Genomic DNA, 15,929 nt, shown 5'->3' with positions numbered 1-15,929 from the left:
ATTTTGTTAACGTTGAGCTTGCTTTTTAGCTATGTTTTTAACATTAGCATGTTCAGTTTCTCTACTATAATGTAGATTCATCAAAAGGTGTGTGTTGATGCTCCTATGCTGCTATCTATTACCAAAAACAGCATATTTTTAATAGTATGCCACAAAAAAACTTATTGAGCATTCAGGAAACCCATGAAATGTACCTCATCCTATCTGAAGGAAGCACACATCGGAAGTGTCAAATGTGTCATATCAAATTTTGTAACCACAGACTAGTATAACAAGTGGTGTGGAGTTCTCCCAAAGAGACAGAACATTTTTAACATCATCTTACCAGCAGGACAGCTTTAGGCGACTCTAACAAGCATCTCAGAGAAGATGGACAAGAGATTGGAATTCAGTCTGCTGTTTTTGTCCATACTCATTTCTACAAATCACATCAGGGGCTTTAACTTGAATCTGAACCAATACACGGTCTTCTCTGGCCCTGAGGATAGCTACTTTGGTTTCTCAGTGGACTTTTATCAGTCAAGCAGTAAGAGGTGAGTATTGCGGACCTGCACTGCATACATTCTGCATATGAAGTAGCTGGCTGATGGTTTCAGAATGTGTTAAGCCCTTCATTAAATGTGCTGATACCGATGCTCACCCTCAGAAATAAAGGTATGAGAGCTGTCACTGGGGTGGTACCTTTTCAAAAAGTGCACATTTGTACCTAAAGGGTCACTATAGATACCTCAAGGGTACATATTAGTACCTAAAAAGTACAAAATTGTACCTCTTAAAATTTTTAGGGTACAGATATATGCTTTTGAGGTACCAATATGGACTATTTAAGTACAAATGTGTATCTTTTGAAAAGGTACCACGCCAGTGATAGCTCTTGTACTTTTATTTCAAAGAGTGTACAGTTACCAACAACAATTATTCATTCATTGCATTGTGCAGTTGTGTTTCGATGGAAAAGCAGTACAACCATTTTAAATTTCAGTTTCAATTTTAAATAATTTAATATTTAGTATATAGTTATAAAAATATATAAAAAATCTAATAATTCTGACTTCAACTGTATGTGTGCACTAAAACATTATACTGCTTTCCTTTTAGTAGCTCACAGTATCTTTAACCTGCAATAATATATTGATCAAGAGGCAGTGCTTTTTTGTGAAACTGTGGTACATTTTTTAAGATTCCTTGAGTTGTGATTCAAGGATTTGTAGGGTTTCTTTGGGATTCCTTTATTATTCTTTGAGCTCAACAAGTCCAAACTTATTGGAAGCAGAATTCATGTGTAACATTATAGATGGTTTTGCTGTCAATTTTGATCATGGGATTTTTATCAAGCCAAATAAAAGTTTAGATTTATTTTTCGAAAAATGATTGAAGCTGTGTGGAGAAAATCTACAATTTCTAAATCACTAAACTATATATCTAAAATAAACTATACTATAGTAAACTATATGCTATAACTAAAAACATATCGCTATTTTTCTCTGTTTTCCCCCTGTAGTGTAAGTGTGGTGGTTGGAGCTCCAAGAGCAAACACAAATCAATCTGGGGTCTCTTATGGTGGCTCCGTCTTCATGTGTCCCTGGACAACAAGTGGACAATCATGTCAGACCCTAAACTTTGACCAAAAAGGCGAGTAAACTCCTACAGTATGCATACGCCATACCAAAACAGCCAGATTTTACTGCCAGAATAACTGTAGATGATTTGATACTGATTCATAAAAGCTGCCAATCTGTATTTTTTCTGCATTCCAAGTGTTAAAAATTTGAATATACAGGACTGCAGCTCTTATTTTGTATTAATTCACCATTTGTAAACTTATGTTCAATGCTTGTTTTTTAGAATTATTGACAGTATTTGTATTAAAGGGATAGTAGAAAATTCTATCAACATTTACTAATAGCTGACATTTTCCAAACCAGTTTGTGTTTGTTGGTTTGAAGACATTTTGAATAATGTTTCAAACAAGTTACTATTTATATCTATGATAGGAAAAACAAATATAAAAGTCAACAGTTACTGGTTTCCAACATTCTTCATTATTTATTGGGTTCGGAACATGTGAGTACAGGGTGAGTAAATGATGACAGAATTTTCATTTTAGGCTGAACTGTCATTTTGAATAAAGAAACAAACGATATTTCAAAATCAAAACGAATCAAAACAAAATGAAAGCTTGCGAATCATTTGATTTCTGTACCCGGTATGTCCAGTACAAAATGGAATGTCATGTCACATAAAGATAAATTTGTTCCACACTATTGTTTCCCAATACATTTCTCAAAGGTGATGAAAACATTACATTTGGTAACATGCTCCTAATGGCTCACAAGTCAAACCAGTGGTTGGGTGCTTCAGTTCGAACCTACAACAACTACATCTTGGTGAGTTACTGCAGTTCACAAACAGCGCAGGTTTGAAATGATTTAACCACACTGTTTTTCCTGTCAAAGCTAAATATTCCTTAGACTGTAGTCTAGTTATTAATAGTTTGCATGCACAATATTAAGGGGCCTTCAGATAGATTTATATAATTTGTATTTCAGGCTTTTCTCAAGCCATGTTTTACACTTAAATTGTAGTAAGGTTATTTAGCCTATTAGCCAATTTTTCACTTTTACTCTAGATATCATTGTTAAACCATGGTTAGTCTAGTAAAAGCACAGCTAATTTGTACTCATCATAGTTTTAAAGGGTTTTCAAAAGGGTTTACATTACATACATTTTTAAAGATGTTTTATGAGATGTTTCATTTCTTTTTGTCTATCTGTTGTAAAGTGGACACTGCTAGCACTAGTTTTTGTGGATGTAGTGTCCCATAACAAAGCATTGAACGGTTTCTGTTTACCTCCTCATGCAAACGCGAGACAGGCCTGTGCCCCATTGTTTCACTGGAACGTCCTCGTGGACCAAGAAGAAGCCATGAACACACCTGTGGGGAACTGCCAGCTTTTGAACATGCAAACAGGAGAGTTGGCAAACTATGCCCCCTGCAGGGAAGAATATGTAGAGGCCATTTACACCAGAGGCTGTAAGATGTTGAATATGCCGCTTTCACATAGTCATGTTACTGCTATAAATGTATAAATGTTTTGTATTTCCCCATTTTTTCCACATGTGACAACATTTAAATTAAGGGTTGTACGTCAGTTATGGAAAGCATTTGATTTAATAGAACCAAAGCAAATCATTTAAAATAATAAGGTTGTGCTAAATATTCCATATGCATCGTGAAAGCCTATATATATTTAAAATATATATTTGGGTTGTGTGTATTTTTATCCGTCGTGAAAACAAAACGGATTTTAACGTGACATATAGCCTATAAAGCATCTCTGTGACCAAAACTCATTTTAGTTTAGTGTGCTGTCAATCCTTATTATTTCGTGTTTGAAGCCTATTTTGCATCCATAATAAACAAAAATCCGTATTATTGCTGTGGAAAAAAACTTTTTGTTTGTTTTTGGTGTTAGCTTAATTGCGGTATGCTAGCAAAAAAGTCGTTGTTTATAGTTTCCTTTTATTAAATATGAGTGAAATAATGCCACCTCATTTTACTCAGAGAAAAACAAATTTACTGACGTTTTACACTTTTACGTAAATTACTACCATAATTCACGCATAGCATCATGGGGTGTAGGAAAAACGGTGGAATGCAATAAAGTTTGTTTTTACTCTTGAGACATCTAAACTTTGAAGTGCTCTAATGCATAATTATCAATTCCATGTGTGCAGATCCTGACAGAAGATACTGTGAGGCTGGATTTACCACAGATATCACCAAGGTTTAATTCCTCTGGGTTTTTTTCAGAATTTTCATAAACCATAATGAAGTAGGAGCTTGAAGGAATTCTTCACAATAATTTTAGGGTTTTTCATAATGAAATTAAAATATACTAAGAATAAAAGTGTTAATAATAGCAATAATATCAGATTTTTAATGTGGATAAGGAATATTTTATTTTTACCTTTAAAGCAGAATATGTTATGGCTATTTGTGCACAATTACAGTTATACAAATAAGTTGCATACTCCATTAGTCCAATTATTGTAAATTACAATGTGCAAAAATGTACATTAACCCAGGGTTTGAGAATGCATGATGGCAGAGAGAGCACAAACTCACTTTAGGTTAAGAAAAGATTTGCAAATAGAAAATACAGAAATTAAATAGTTCAGACCAAACAGAAATATGTAAGGGGACCCAAAAAAGTGACAACCCCGGTTACTTCCTGTTTAGAGTCAGCGGTGTTGTTGTCTGAGGGGTCAGTTTCTATTCATTAAAACATCCTGGTTATATGGAATCTTGTTATAAGCATATTTTTTACCTTAATAATCTGACAAATTGCACAACTAACATTACATAAACTGCTGACTTTAAACAGAAATCAACCATGTTCGTCACCTTTTGGGGTCCCCCAACACATTTCCATTGTGATACCTGTATTAGCATCCACTACCTGACAAAAGTCTTGTCTATGATCCCAGTTGTAAGAGCCACAAATAATAACTTGACCTCTAGTTGATCTTTTGGAGAAGTGGCAGAAGGTCGATTTTTCTGATGAATCGTCTGTTGATCTGCATCCCAATCATCGCAAATACTGCAGAAGACCTATTGGAACCGCATGGCCCCAAGATTCTCTAGAAATCAGTCAAATTTGGTGAAGGAAAAATCATGGTTTGGGGTTACATTCAGTATGGGGGCGTGTGAGAGATCTGCAGAGTGGATGGCAACATCAACAGCCTGAGATATCAAGACATTTGTGCTGCCCATTACATTACAAACCACAGGAGAGGGCAAATTCATCAGCAGAATAGCGCTCCTTCTCATACTTCAGCCTCCACATTAAAGTTCCAGAAAGCAAAGAAGGTCAAGGTGCTCCAGTATTGGCCAGTCCAGTCATCAGACATGAACATTATTGAGCATGTCTCGGGTAAGATGAAGGAGGAGGCATTGAAGATGAATCCAAAGAATCTTGATGAACTCTGGGAGTCCTGCAAGAACGCTTTCTTTGCCATTCCAGATGACTTTATTATCAAGTTATTTGAGTCATTGCAGAGATGTATGGATGCAGTCCTCCAAGCTCATGGGAGTCATACACAATATTAATTCTTTTTCCACTGCACCATGACTTTATATTCTATACTGTACATTATTTCTGTTAAATGACAAGACTTTTGTTTAAGCAAAGTCAGACCTTACTGTCCTAATTAAATAATTAAACATCAAGGCATGATCATATTTTATTTTGGTAAAATAAGCATAATCTATAGGCCTTTGCCTTTCATATAAGCCACTTCTGATACCTAAAGATAAACTAAAAGTCAAGTTATTATCTGTTGTTCTTAAAACTTGATAGGCGACAAGACTTTTGTCAGGTAGTGTATGTTGTGAGAATTTACATGAGGTGTGTTGTCAAATTGATAAAGATCAATTTGTTAGTGTTTTTAATTTGTTTTTGTTTTTTCATTTTGCATGATTTTTTTATTTGTAGTGTATTTGAGCTTCTCGGCCACCATGATTTACAGTGTGAAAAGGTATAATAACCATTATTACTCGTTAACACTAAGTAAGGAGTGCAAACCATAAAGCAAGTAATCCAGTATTCAGTTTTCCCATGGACTGGCCCAAGAGCAAAAAGCCCATATTATATACAGTATCAATATTAAATGGCTTAACATCTCTCTTTTTTTATCTTTTTTGTTGTAGAATGGCAGAGTAATTCTTGGTGCACCAGGAGGCTATTATTTTCAAGGTAAAGTATGAAAAGCATTGAGGAGGAGCTCTTACAAAGGGTGTCACCAGTAGAGCAAGGCTGTTTTTACTGAGATTCAGACATTTGAAAAGATGGTTATTGTTATAAATGTGCATTGACAGAGCACTTGCAGCAAGGTTTATATGACTTTGTGAAGTGTGCTGTGACTGTACTGAGCATTTCTTTTGACTTCAGGTCAGATCATCACAGCATCTCTTGTAAACATCATGAGCAGCGGCAGTTCATTCACTCCCAAACACTCTGTGAGCGGTGAGACCAAAACACCACAAAGACGGGATTACTACGACCTATATCTGGGTAAGATATACTGACAGTGGAAACAGTGACCAAATAATAAACACTTCATAGTAACTGCACACTATTTATCATTTATTAGGCATTAGCCAGTATTTAGATCATTGTTTGATAAGCATTACCTCTATATTAATAGACATTAAGCAGTTTATAAATACGACTACAAATGCGGTATTTGCAACATAGGCTCATTTTGAAAACGTAGCCCTATATACATTTCTGGAGGTCGTGAATTATGTAGCCAGAAGAACGTATGGCTGCATTTCATTTTTTAAGTGAACGCTATGGGATGGTATGACACCATTCCTTTTCGCGATTGACAGTTGACCGCTTACCTCCTTATGGACGGCTTTCCGGCTATTACCAGTTTGTCCAGTTAGCTCACCATGTAGCTACGTCAGTGGACTTGAGACACAAAGAGGAGATGACCATGGCAACGGGGTTAGAGTCTGGTGAAGAATGGCAGGTAAGACAAAAACAGAAGCATAAAAATAAAATAAACAAGTAAATAACAGGGTGAGAATGTGGTAAAACATGGTAAAAATCAGACGAGGGCTTTTCTTTATCTAAATTGCTTTTTAAATTTGTTGTTTGGGTTTAAGGAAGTGGGTGGGCGGGTCAGCCGATCAGTCAGTCAGTTGACAGCGGCCTCTGGTGGATTTACGAGAGAACAGCAGGCATGAATGGCACTTGCGAGAGAAATTTGAGATCTCAAAAAGCATACACAGCAGCCTCTCATGGATTTGCGAAAACAAAAACTGCAATAAAACATAGCTCCTGCGATGTATTTGACTGTCTTCAGAAATGTGTATAGAGGTACGTTTTCAGAATGAGTCTGGGTTGGGTATTCTTGACATTTAAGTACATTTATAATGATTTCATTTCATTTGCATTACTGAATTAAGTACTGTATTATTTACAAACCAGTTTTGTAAGAAATTGGTGTTTTTAAGATAATTCAGAATGAGTATAAATGATTAATAAACTATTTAAATGAATATTAATGCATATTGTTTTATTTTTCAGGCATAAAGTAATATTTACTCTGTATAAATGCTTTATTATTACAAAGGTTTTGTGAGCTCTTCTTAAGTGTGGACTATTTGTGTTTTGTAAATCTCTTAAAAATTACAATTAAAGGCTCAGTTATATTCTAAACAGAAAAGGGAAATGAATGACAGACTAAATTATTAATGCTTAACCAATGATTCACAGTGTGCAGTTATAATAAAGTGTTAACAAATAAATTATAATGATAATCAAAGTACAAAAAAAATTAGTTCAGTCACATAACTGTCATTGTAGGATACTCTGTTGCTGCTGGGGCGTTTAACAATGACAACATCCCAGGTAATGAGCTTAAATCTTACTTTTTTACACTTTTATATACATTGTAAAACCCAAAAAGTTAAGGTAACTCAAACCATTTGAGGAAACTGATTGCAACACACCAGTTAAGTTCATAATCTAATCCTAATGAGTACTGTAAACTTACTTCATTTGAGTAAACGAACCAATTTGAGCACAGTAAAACCCAATAAGTTAAGGCAACTCAAACCGTTTGAGGAAACTGATTGCTACAAACCATTTGAGTTAAAAAAACTAATCTATTTGAGTACTGTGAACTTACTCCATTTAAGTTGAAGTAATGAGGTATTTAATTAACTCATTACCTTCAACACTGAGTTCAAAACTCTTTTCAAATGAGTAGAATTAACTTTTAGTAAATTTTGAGTTAACTTCACTCATTTCATTTGATAAAGTTGACTGTTGGGTTTCACCATGTATAAACAGTAGCATTCAGAAAAACGCAACGCTTTTGTCTACATCATAATTTTGCATTATTTCCTTTATTTAATCTGGATTGCAGATTATGTTGTTGGCGTCCCAAATGATCTGCACACTGCAGGCTCTGTAAGTGTTCCTGTTACTTGGATAATTATGCACTTCAATTATGTTCTCGCTCAGATAAACAGTTGATGAATGATTGGTAAATTGAATAATGATCAGTTGTTTAACTGTGCTTTTTTTTTTAGGTCAAAATAATAAATGGAGCAACCGTGCCTCTACAAATCATGAAGGCAATTAGTGGCACCCAGGTTAAACTTGAATTTGTGGTTATGCATTTCATTTAGAATACAGGAAATAGGTCAGGATGTCAAATTACATTTAATGTGTGCCAATAGTAATTTTAGTTGTTTACTTATTTTTGTTGTTCATTTTATTCCTCTACAACATATTAAATTGACAAAAAAAAAGAAAGAAAAATAATTGGCATGCCTCAATGCCTTCTAGCTTCTCACCAGAGCAAGTGACTTGATCACTTGGAGATAGTCACATGCCTTTTTTTGTCAGTGCTTTATAGATTGTGATTACTTTTTATAACCGATGAGTTGACCAGAATGTTGGGACAAACACAAAATTATTTTTTTTATTACTGAACAAATAATAAAGAAAATAGATGTTTCAAGCAAATGTTCATTTAACATATACAGTAAGCACACAAAACGGGATGAAGATTACACTTAATTATGATAACTGAATCTGAATGTATGATTTAGGAGACAGAGACAGTTAAAAGTAGGTATAGTGGGGGGGTTTTAGCTAATATTTCTAAGACATAATGTCACTAAATACACAAACAAACATTTTTTTTCTAAAGATAACAATGTAGTTTGTAGTTTTATTCAACATTTATATTATTAGAGACTCAAAATATACTCACAATTCTAGAATCACCGATATGCTCCAATATGTGAAAATGTATACTAAACCTTTACATGCAGTAATATTTACTTTTTTTGTCTCATCTCCTGTAGATAGCATCCTATTTTGGACATACTGTAGCAGTTACAGACATTAATAGAGATGGGTAAGTTATTCCTCAGAGACCAGTTTATCCTTCTGGTAGATCATGAGATTTTATTAAATGTTTTCTAGATTAATTACACCCCATCTGTGGCCTTCAGGTGGGATGACATCCTGATTGGAGCGCCACTTTTTATGGAGCAGCTGTCCACGCAGAAATTTCGAGAAGTGGGACAAGTGTATGTTTACCTGCAAAGAAAGGACTTCTCCTTCGCCTCCAGACCCAACCAGATCCTGGCCGGGACATACGCATATGGGCGTTTTGGCAGCGCCATTGCACCTTTGGGAGACCTCGACCATGATGGTTTTAATGGTGAGGTGACATTACAGAGCATTTTATCTGTGAAAATAACACATCTTAATATTTTCATAGAAAATTCTGAGCACAAACCACAATTTCAAATGTTCTCGATTGAATGGGTTATCAACTGATAGATCAGAATCAGAATCAGTTTTATTGCCAAGTGTGCTTCACACACACAAGGAATTTGTTTTGGCTACAGAAGCTTCCAGTGTACATAAAGTGACAAGTGACAACACAAAATAAATATGAAAAAAAAATATATATGGGCTATGGGGCATATGGGGCTGTTATCGTCCGTCCACATGGTTAATCAGCTATACTAATGGAAAAGACTCCAGATCCAGATCTGTTTTTACATTACTGTGATAGTTGGGTTTAGGGTTGGGGTGGGGGTAGATGTTAATAAAATACAATAAATAGGAAATTTATTAAACAATATAAATAATTCTTGTTAACTTCCGGCCACATTCCATATGGAATGTAACCATGGACGCCCATTCAATCAAGTGATAACATTCAATGTGGTTGAACAAACTGTATACGTACAGTATAAGCACAATAACAAAACTGACTTGGAAGGGGTTTTATTGAAGACGGATGAGTCTGAATAGAAATCAATTTTATAGTTCATCCCAGTATTGATCTTTATACACTCAAAAATATAAATATTTTTTATGCTGGTTCAAACTACTTATTTTAAATGAACCGAATCAACACAATTCTTCAGTTTTTTTTTGGAACAACTTAATTGTTTTATGTTCAACCAACTAAAATTGTAAAAAAAAAAAAAAAAATTTAAGTTAACTTAATCAATTTGTGTTGGGACAACATGAAACAACTGTGTGGAACCCATCATTTTTACAGCGTAGATAGTAATGTCTATTTTCGAAAGATTGTTTGAGCTTGCTGCTGTACCAAACTGCATTCATCATCCTCAGAATGTTTTTTAGAATCTGAATCTTGTCACTTAAAAACAGCCGAAGCTCATACAATCTCTCTTTTTCTTAGTTATGAAAGCAGCAAGTGCTTTGACCTAAATGGGTTGGCAGTTGTTTTGATGTGATGAGATTCATGTTGAGTTAAAGAAAGAATTACTCTGGGGTTGCAGTGTAAAGACATCCTCTTCAACATAATAAAATGATTTTAAAATATATATCATTACTATTGTATTTTACTATATATATTTTTGACTGCAGATTTTTCCTGTGATGGTGAAATTAGCCTTCTGTATTGTACAATCCTTCAGAAATCTTTCTAAGATGCTAAAGAAACTTTTCATATTATTATCAAAAACTGGTTCAGAAGAACAGCATTCATTTAAGAGATTTTTACATTGGAAATGTCCTTATAAGATATGTTTTGGTCAATAATATTGTCTTTGCTAATTGACAGAAATAATATCTACCAACCTAAGTTTTTGAGCTGAAGGGTATAATCACTTTTTGAATCAATATTTTTATGTATATGTATTTGTTAAACATACAGTAAATTATTACAGGAATTTTTTCCTCTTATTATTATTTTGTCCTCAGTTTCAGAAACAAGGCTTAGGGCTAAATTGCATGTATGAGCTGCCTCAACTAAAAATACCTTGCAGTGACATAAACAAATCAGTGCCATACTTCAAGATACACACCAGTAACGTGTTTTTCTAAGTCATTTTTATAAAAGCTGTTTAATTATCTAGTGAAGACCTAGTCCTGACTTTTTATTACCTTTAATTATATCCCTTTAAGAGACAAAACATATACACTGTAAAAAAAAAAATCTGTTAATTAACAGTTTGGTATTTTGTGATTCAGACGTGTTTTCCACTTATTTACGGTTGTGAATTGCATTATGGTACCTCGATCTCTGCTTAGTTGACTTATAAATTTGAAAATTCAACTCTACAGTTTACCAAAGTGACTTTTATTGACATTTTTGCAGTTTGAAACAATGTAATGTAAGAAATAATATGTAGAGAAATAAATCTGTAAAATAACCAAAAATGTACTGACAGCTTTTTGCAAAGTTTTTTGTACCATAATGTACAACATCAACCTAGACAATATATCAGTTTAAACGATTAAAAATGTTGTTTAAACTATTAAAAATGTTGTTGAAAGAAAGATCAAGGTCCCATAAAGCATAAAATGCATTAATCAACTGGGTAAACATGGGTAAAATTAAAACAGTTAATATCCTCAGTTACGGATATTTTTACAAAGTAGCACTTGTATTAATTTCTCCTCAGATGTTGCAGTGGGGGCGCCTGGTTCGGGTGATGGGGGTAAAGTGTTTATTTACCTGGGTGAGAGTGATGGCTTGAGCACCCAGTATGTCCAGGTCATCGAGAGCCCATTTCACACCCTCATAGATCCTCCAATGTTCGGCTTCAGCATAAGAGGAGGGACAGATATTGATGATAATGGATATCCAGGTATTGTATGTGATTCATTGCTTTAAAAGCTCCAATAATTTGGTTCTTTTCTCATTCCAGAAATAATAGAAATTTCTTAAATATTCTAGGAAAGATTTGATTGTTACTAATTGTCCACACATGTATAGGATTAATATAAATGACAGTAAAACTTGACTTTACCTGACAGACTTGACATTTTCCACCATTCTGTGCTTTAGCTCAAGATGCTAAAAACAAAATAAATAAATAAAACGTCCATGGGAAATTCACTGAAGTATCACGATAACAGAGTTGACAAATAATTAATCTATTGGTGTATCCTAAACATTTTTGTACAAATTAACGAAAGAAGAAGAATAACATTGACATAACATAGATGGATAACATATATTGTTATGCCTTTTATAACCAAAGTAAAAGAGTTAACCAGAGTGCAGAGATAGACACAATTTATTTGTATTACTGAAATGATAAATAATACAGAAAGTATATGTTTCATGCAAATGTTTATTTAACTTAGTGGTTTAAATGTACAAAAGAAATGCTATATGATTCAGGGGGTAGAAATGGTCAAAATAGGTACATAGGTACATACATGAGCTTATTTGTCTTATTTTTACTGCTTTGCCATCATAAATTGTGAAAATTATGGAACAAAATCAATGCCAAATGTATTGAATTAAAAAGCTTGTTGAATAGCACAAACTGAAAAAAATAATACACCGTATTAACAAGTTCTTGCATTTTAATGACTTGAATTGCAGGGTTTGTATTTTTAGGTCCTGAAATTTAACATAGCTGTTTATTTAAGCTGTGAATAGTTCAACTAAAAATATTTCAAACTTGTTTTCGTACTTATAAATTCAATAATTCATTTTCAATTTCCAGGATTCACTAACAAAATATTCAATACCCTTTAAAAATACGATGTATAATATTCAAAAGGTAATTTTCAGTTCATTTTATTTCAGTTCAAATATTCGCTTCCATAAATTCAGTGGCTCAAATTCGACTGTTAAAATTCAACATTACATCCGGGAACTGCAGGAAAAGCAATAGATTGCAGATTGAAGATCGCCAGCTGCTTTTCCAACAGCAGGTGGAGATGGAATAATTTAAGATTTTTTACCCAGTAAATAGACGAGAAAAAAGCTAATAAAGGCACAAAAGTAGCATTTAATATTAATATCAGTGTCTTGGACATTATAAGTAATAAAATGAGTATGAGTAAAATAAGTAAATGATCTTTTGGTCATTTATATTTGCCCTTATGTAACAGAAGCCAGTTGGTGATCGCGTAAACCTCACTTCTCGGATTCAGCGACAGACGTTGTTCTGCAGTGCCATTCACAGACTCTTAAATGGGCAGGTGCTCATTTACGCTACGTGGTAGGGATGTGACGGTCGCGGAAATTAGCTAAGTGGGGGTGGTGACGGTCGCGTGATTCTCGCTAAGTGTGTGTGTGTGTGGGGGGGGCGGGGGGGGGGGGGGTTAAAGGTATGATTAATATAATAATGGAAACACTCTTGTGTTATCATGCTTGGCCAAATGTCACGACTTTCACTTTTCACATTCATAACTATGCACAGGCCCAGATATCATCTGAAACTTCAGAGGTGTTCCCATCAAATATTGGCAGCCATCCAGCATCTCTCAACCTGTATTTGACGTGCGGGGCTGGCTCTGACCGGCCACCAAAGCTCGCGGCCACTCGTTTGCGTTTGCCGCGTACAAAGCCGCACAGGTATAAAAAAAAAAAAACGCCAAATATTTCATTCATTCATCAATTCATTCATTCTCCTTCGGCTTAGTCTATATTTTAGAGGTCGCCAATCATTTTAAATAATAAAGTAAAAAAATATATATATTCATAATATAAAAATAAAGGCGTGCAGTAAGCCTAGGCTACTACATAACAATAAAAACAATTAATCTGGACAAACTAAAGACACCATGGCAGAACCCCAAAAATTAGAAAAATTAAAGGCAGGCAGAGTGTTAAAAAGAAATACTAATTTAGAACCACGGATGACTTATTCAAGCGCAGTAGCCTAAATAAATGTTATAAAATAATAAGAATAATAACAATAATAATAATAAAATAATAACAACAACAATAATAATTTAAATAATGAAACTATAGCCTACCCCAATCCTGAAGAAAACACTTCTAATAACCCCTTAATGCTTATGCCATATATTAGACGGTTCTGTATTAATAACTGAAGACGCTCCTTTAATGCATTTGCTCGCTATGTTAAATTATTTTAAATTACACGTCCCATCCATACCCAACCTTAAATCGTACCTGAACACTGTCTTTATCTAACACTATCTGTCCAACAGTTGCAAGTAAACTGTTTTGTGTGACATTCTCATAAAATCTCTCTGGTTTTGAATTTTGTATGATTATTTTACTTCCTTTCTCTTACGTTTATATTCTTTAGCAGCCAGTCAATATTATACATTACATCTTTGGAAGAATGAGTTAATAAAGATAGAGAATGTAACATCATATTCATCAAAAGACGGTTTATGTGCATTAGAGATGCGCGGTTGGCGGTTTCAGCCGCGGACTCCGCGGATAAACCGCGGATCGGACGGATTACGTGAAGAAAAATAATATTTTAATTAAATTCGGGCGGGTGGCGGGCGGTTGTACCAATCAAATAAAAAAAAATGTATAAATTGTTAAATATGATCTGACCATACCTACATCTAAAAAATCGAGCACACTTTGAAATAGTCAAATTTTCATCAGGTAGTAATATGTCTAGTCGAGTCTATGAGCAACAAGTGCTGTGAGCGAGCGCTTCTTTCCGTACAGCAGGGCGCGTTATAGAGGCCAGGCGCTCTCGTCTGAATCCTGACACTGTAGATGCTATTTTATTCCTGCATAGTGCCAAGAAAATTCAAACTAGACCTAAGGTCAGGCATATTAGCCTATGTTATCTAGACTACACATAGCCCATGTTTAATATAAACTTTTGAGTTCGGTCAGCTGATAATTTTACGATTCATATCTATTCTAGACATGTTGTGTATTAGTTATTTGGCCTCGCTTTTACGTTCTGAGGCTTAAGGTTATTTTGCCAGAATTTCTTTGTCGCAAGCGTAGTATTTCATTATGCTTCAAGTTTGTGGGGATGATCGTAAGTTCATGGGTTATTGGGGCATTGACTTGTCATACAGGCAATTTAGCCTGGTCAGACTTCATGTTCGCTCAAAGAGGGATGGTATATATATATATATATATATATATATATATATATATATATATATATATATATATATATATATATATATATATATATATATATATATATATATATGTTAATTGAATTTCTAATTGTGGGGGTGACTGAGCCTATAAGGCTTAACTACGATATGACGTTTTTGTTTTTTTTTCAAACGTTTGCCAAAGCATGCGACTATAGCCTATGCCTACATTAAGATATATATTTTGATATTTTTTTACTGCCTGTTGTTTCTTTTGGCATATAAAATAGGCATTGTCTGATAGAGATATCAATAGAGGTTCATCTGTGTCGCAGAATTGGTGTTGTTTCCGATTTCTACAAGCTTAATAACTTCCACAGCAAAAAAAATAAATAAAAAATAAATAAAAAAAATAGTCGAAAAACTGTGCCCATTAATTAGATGTGCAAGACAAGCAGATAAGTTTTTGGGGTTGCTATGGACAACTACAAATGTGAACATTATTAGACTATGATGTAAATGACTTATTATTCTATCTATTTGCTAAAAAATAAAGTGAAATAGGCATTTAGTAGTAGGCTAAATAGCAGCATGTTGAAATGATGTGTCAAAATGCGTTTTCTATTAGGCTACTATAAAAAAAATTTGACAGTACAGTGCGTTTAATTTAGACTATTTATTTTTGTCCCTGTGCGCCGATCGGAGACGGAATTCACTGCTGATATTCGTGTTGGATATTCTGAGAGCTTTATAGGGTGCTTCTCATTTCTTATTTGTGCATCCTCGTTTCCTTTCCTTGCTTTTTTTCCTCGTGTCTTAGCTCCACCCCTCCGGGATGCGAGGGAAGGACGCAAGGAAAAGACTCGAGGACCAAAGACACGTCCTCGTATCGTTTAGCGTCACTTCAAAGCGTCGTCAATTAATGCTGGATTTGGCTTGCACGTTTGGATTAACTACATGTCTACATGTCATTCTCTGTTCTCTAATAATCAATAAAGAAACATTCATTTAATAATAAAAATGAGTAAGCCATTCAAATAAAGAGCCCAATCAGCAGAT

At 34.3% G+C, this 15,929-nt stretch overlaps 1 protein-coding gene across 1 annotated transcript in view; it reads left to right on the top strand.

The window, feature by feature from the left end:
- Positions 1-314: 314 nt before the first annotated feature.
- itga2b (integrin, alpha 2b) overlaps positions 315-15,929 on the top strand; it is a 40,241-nt gene continuing 24,626 nt past the window's right edge. Inside the window, exons 1-13 of the mRNA XM_056450633.1 lie at positions 315-533; positions 1,502-1,632; positions 2,290-2,387; positions 2,875-3,034; positions 3,739-3,788; positions 5,714-5,759; positions 5,955-6,077; positions 7,380-7,424; positions 7,945-7,988; positions 8,111-8,173; positions 8,894-8,946; positions 9,044-9,255; positions 11,483-11,668. Of these exons, the coding sequence (XP_056306608.1) occupies positions 370-533; positions 1,502-1,632; positions 2,290-2,387; positions 2,875-3,034; positions 3,739-3,788; positions 5,714-5,759; positions 5,955-6,077; positions 7,380-7,424; positions 7,945-7,988; positions 8,111-8,173; positions 8,894-8,946; positions 9,044-9,255; positions 11,483-11,668 (1,375 nt within the window). The 5' untranslated portion in view covers positions 315-369. The remainder of the gene's footprint in view (positions 534-1,501; positions 1,633-2,289; positions 2,388-2,874; positions 3,035-3,738; positions 3,789-5,713; positions 5,760-5,954; positions 6,078-7,379; positions 7,425-7,944; positions 7,989-8,110; positions 8,174-8,893; positions 8,947-9,043; positions 9,256-11,482; positions 11,669-15,929) is intronic.

Source organism: Danio aesculapii, chromosome 3, assembly GCF_903798145.1.
Source record: "Danio aesculapii chromosome 3, fDanAes4.1, whole genome shotgun sequence".
Taxonomy (NCBI): Eukaryota; Metazoa; Chordata; class Actinopteri; order Cypriniformes; family Danionidae; genus Danio; species Danio aesculapii.
Note: the sequence above shows the minus strand (reverse complement) of the source record. Positions and strands in the feature narration are given on the sequence as shown.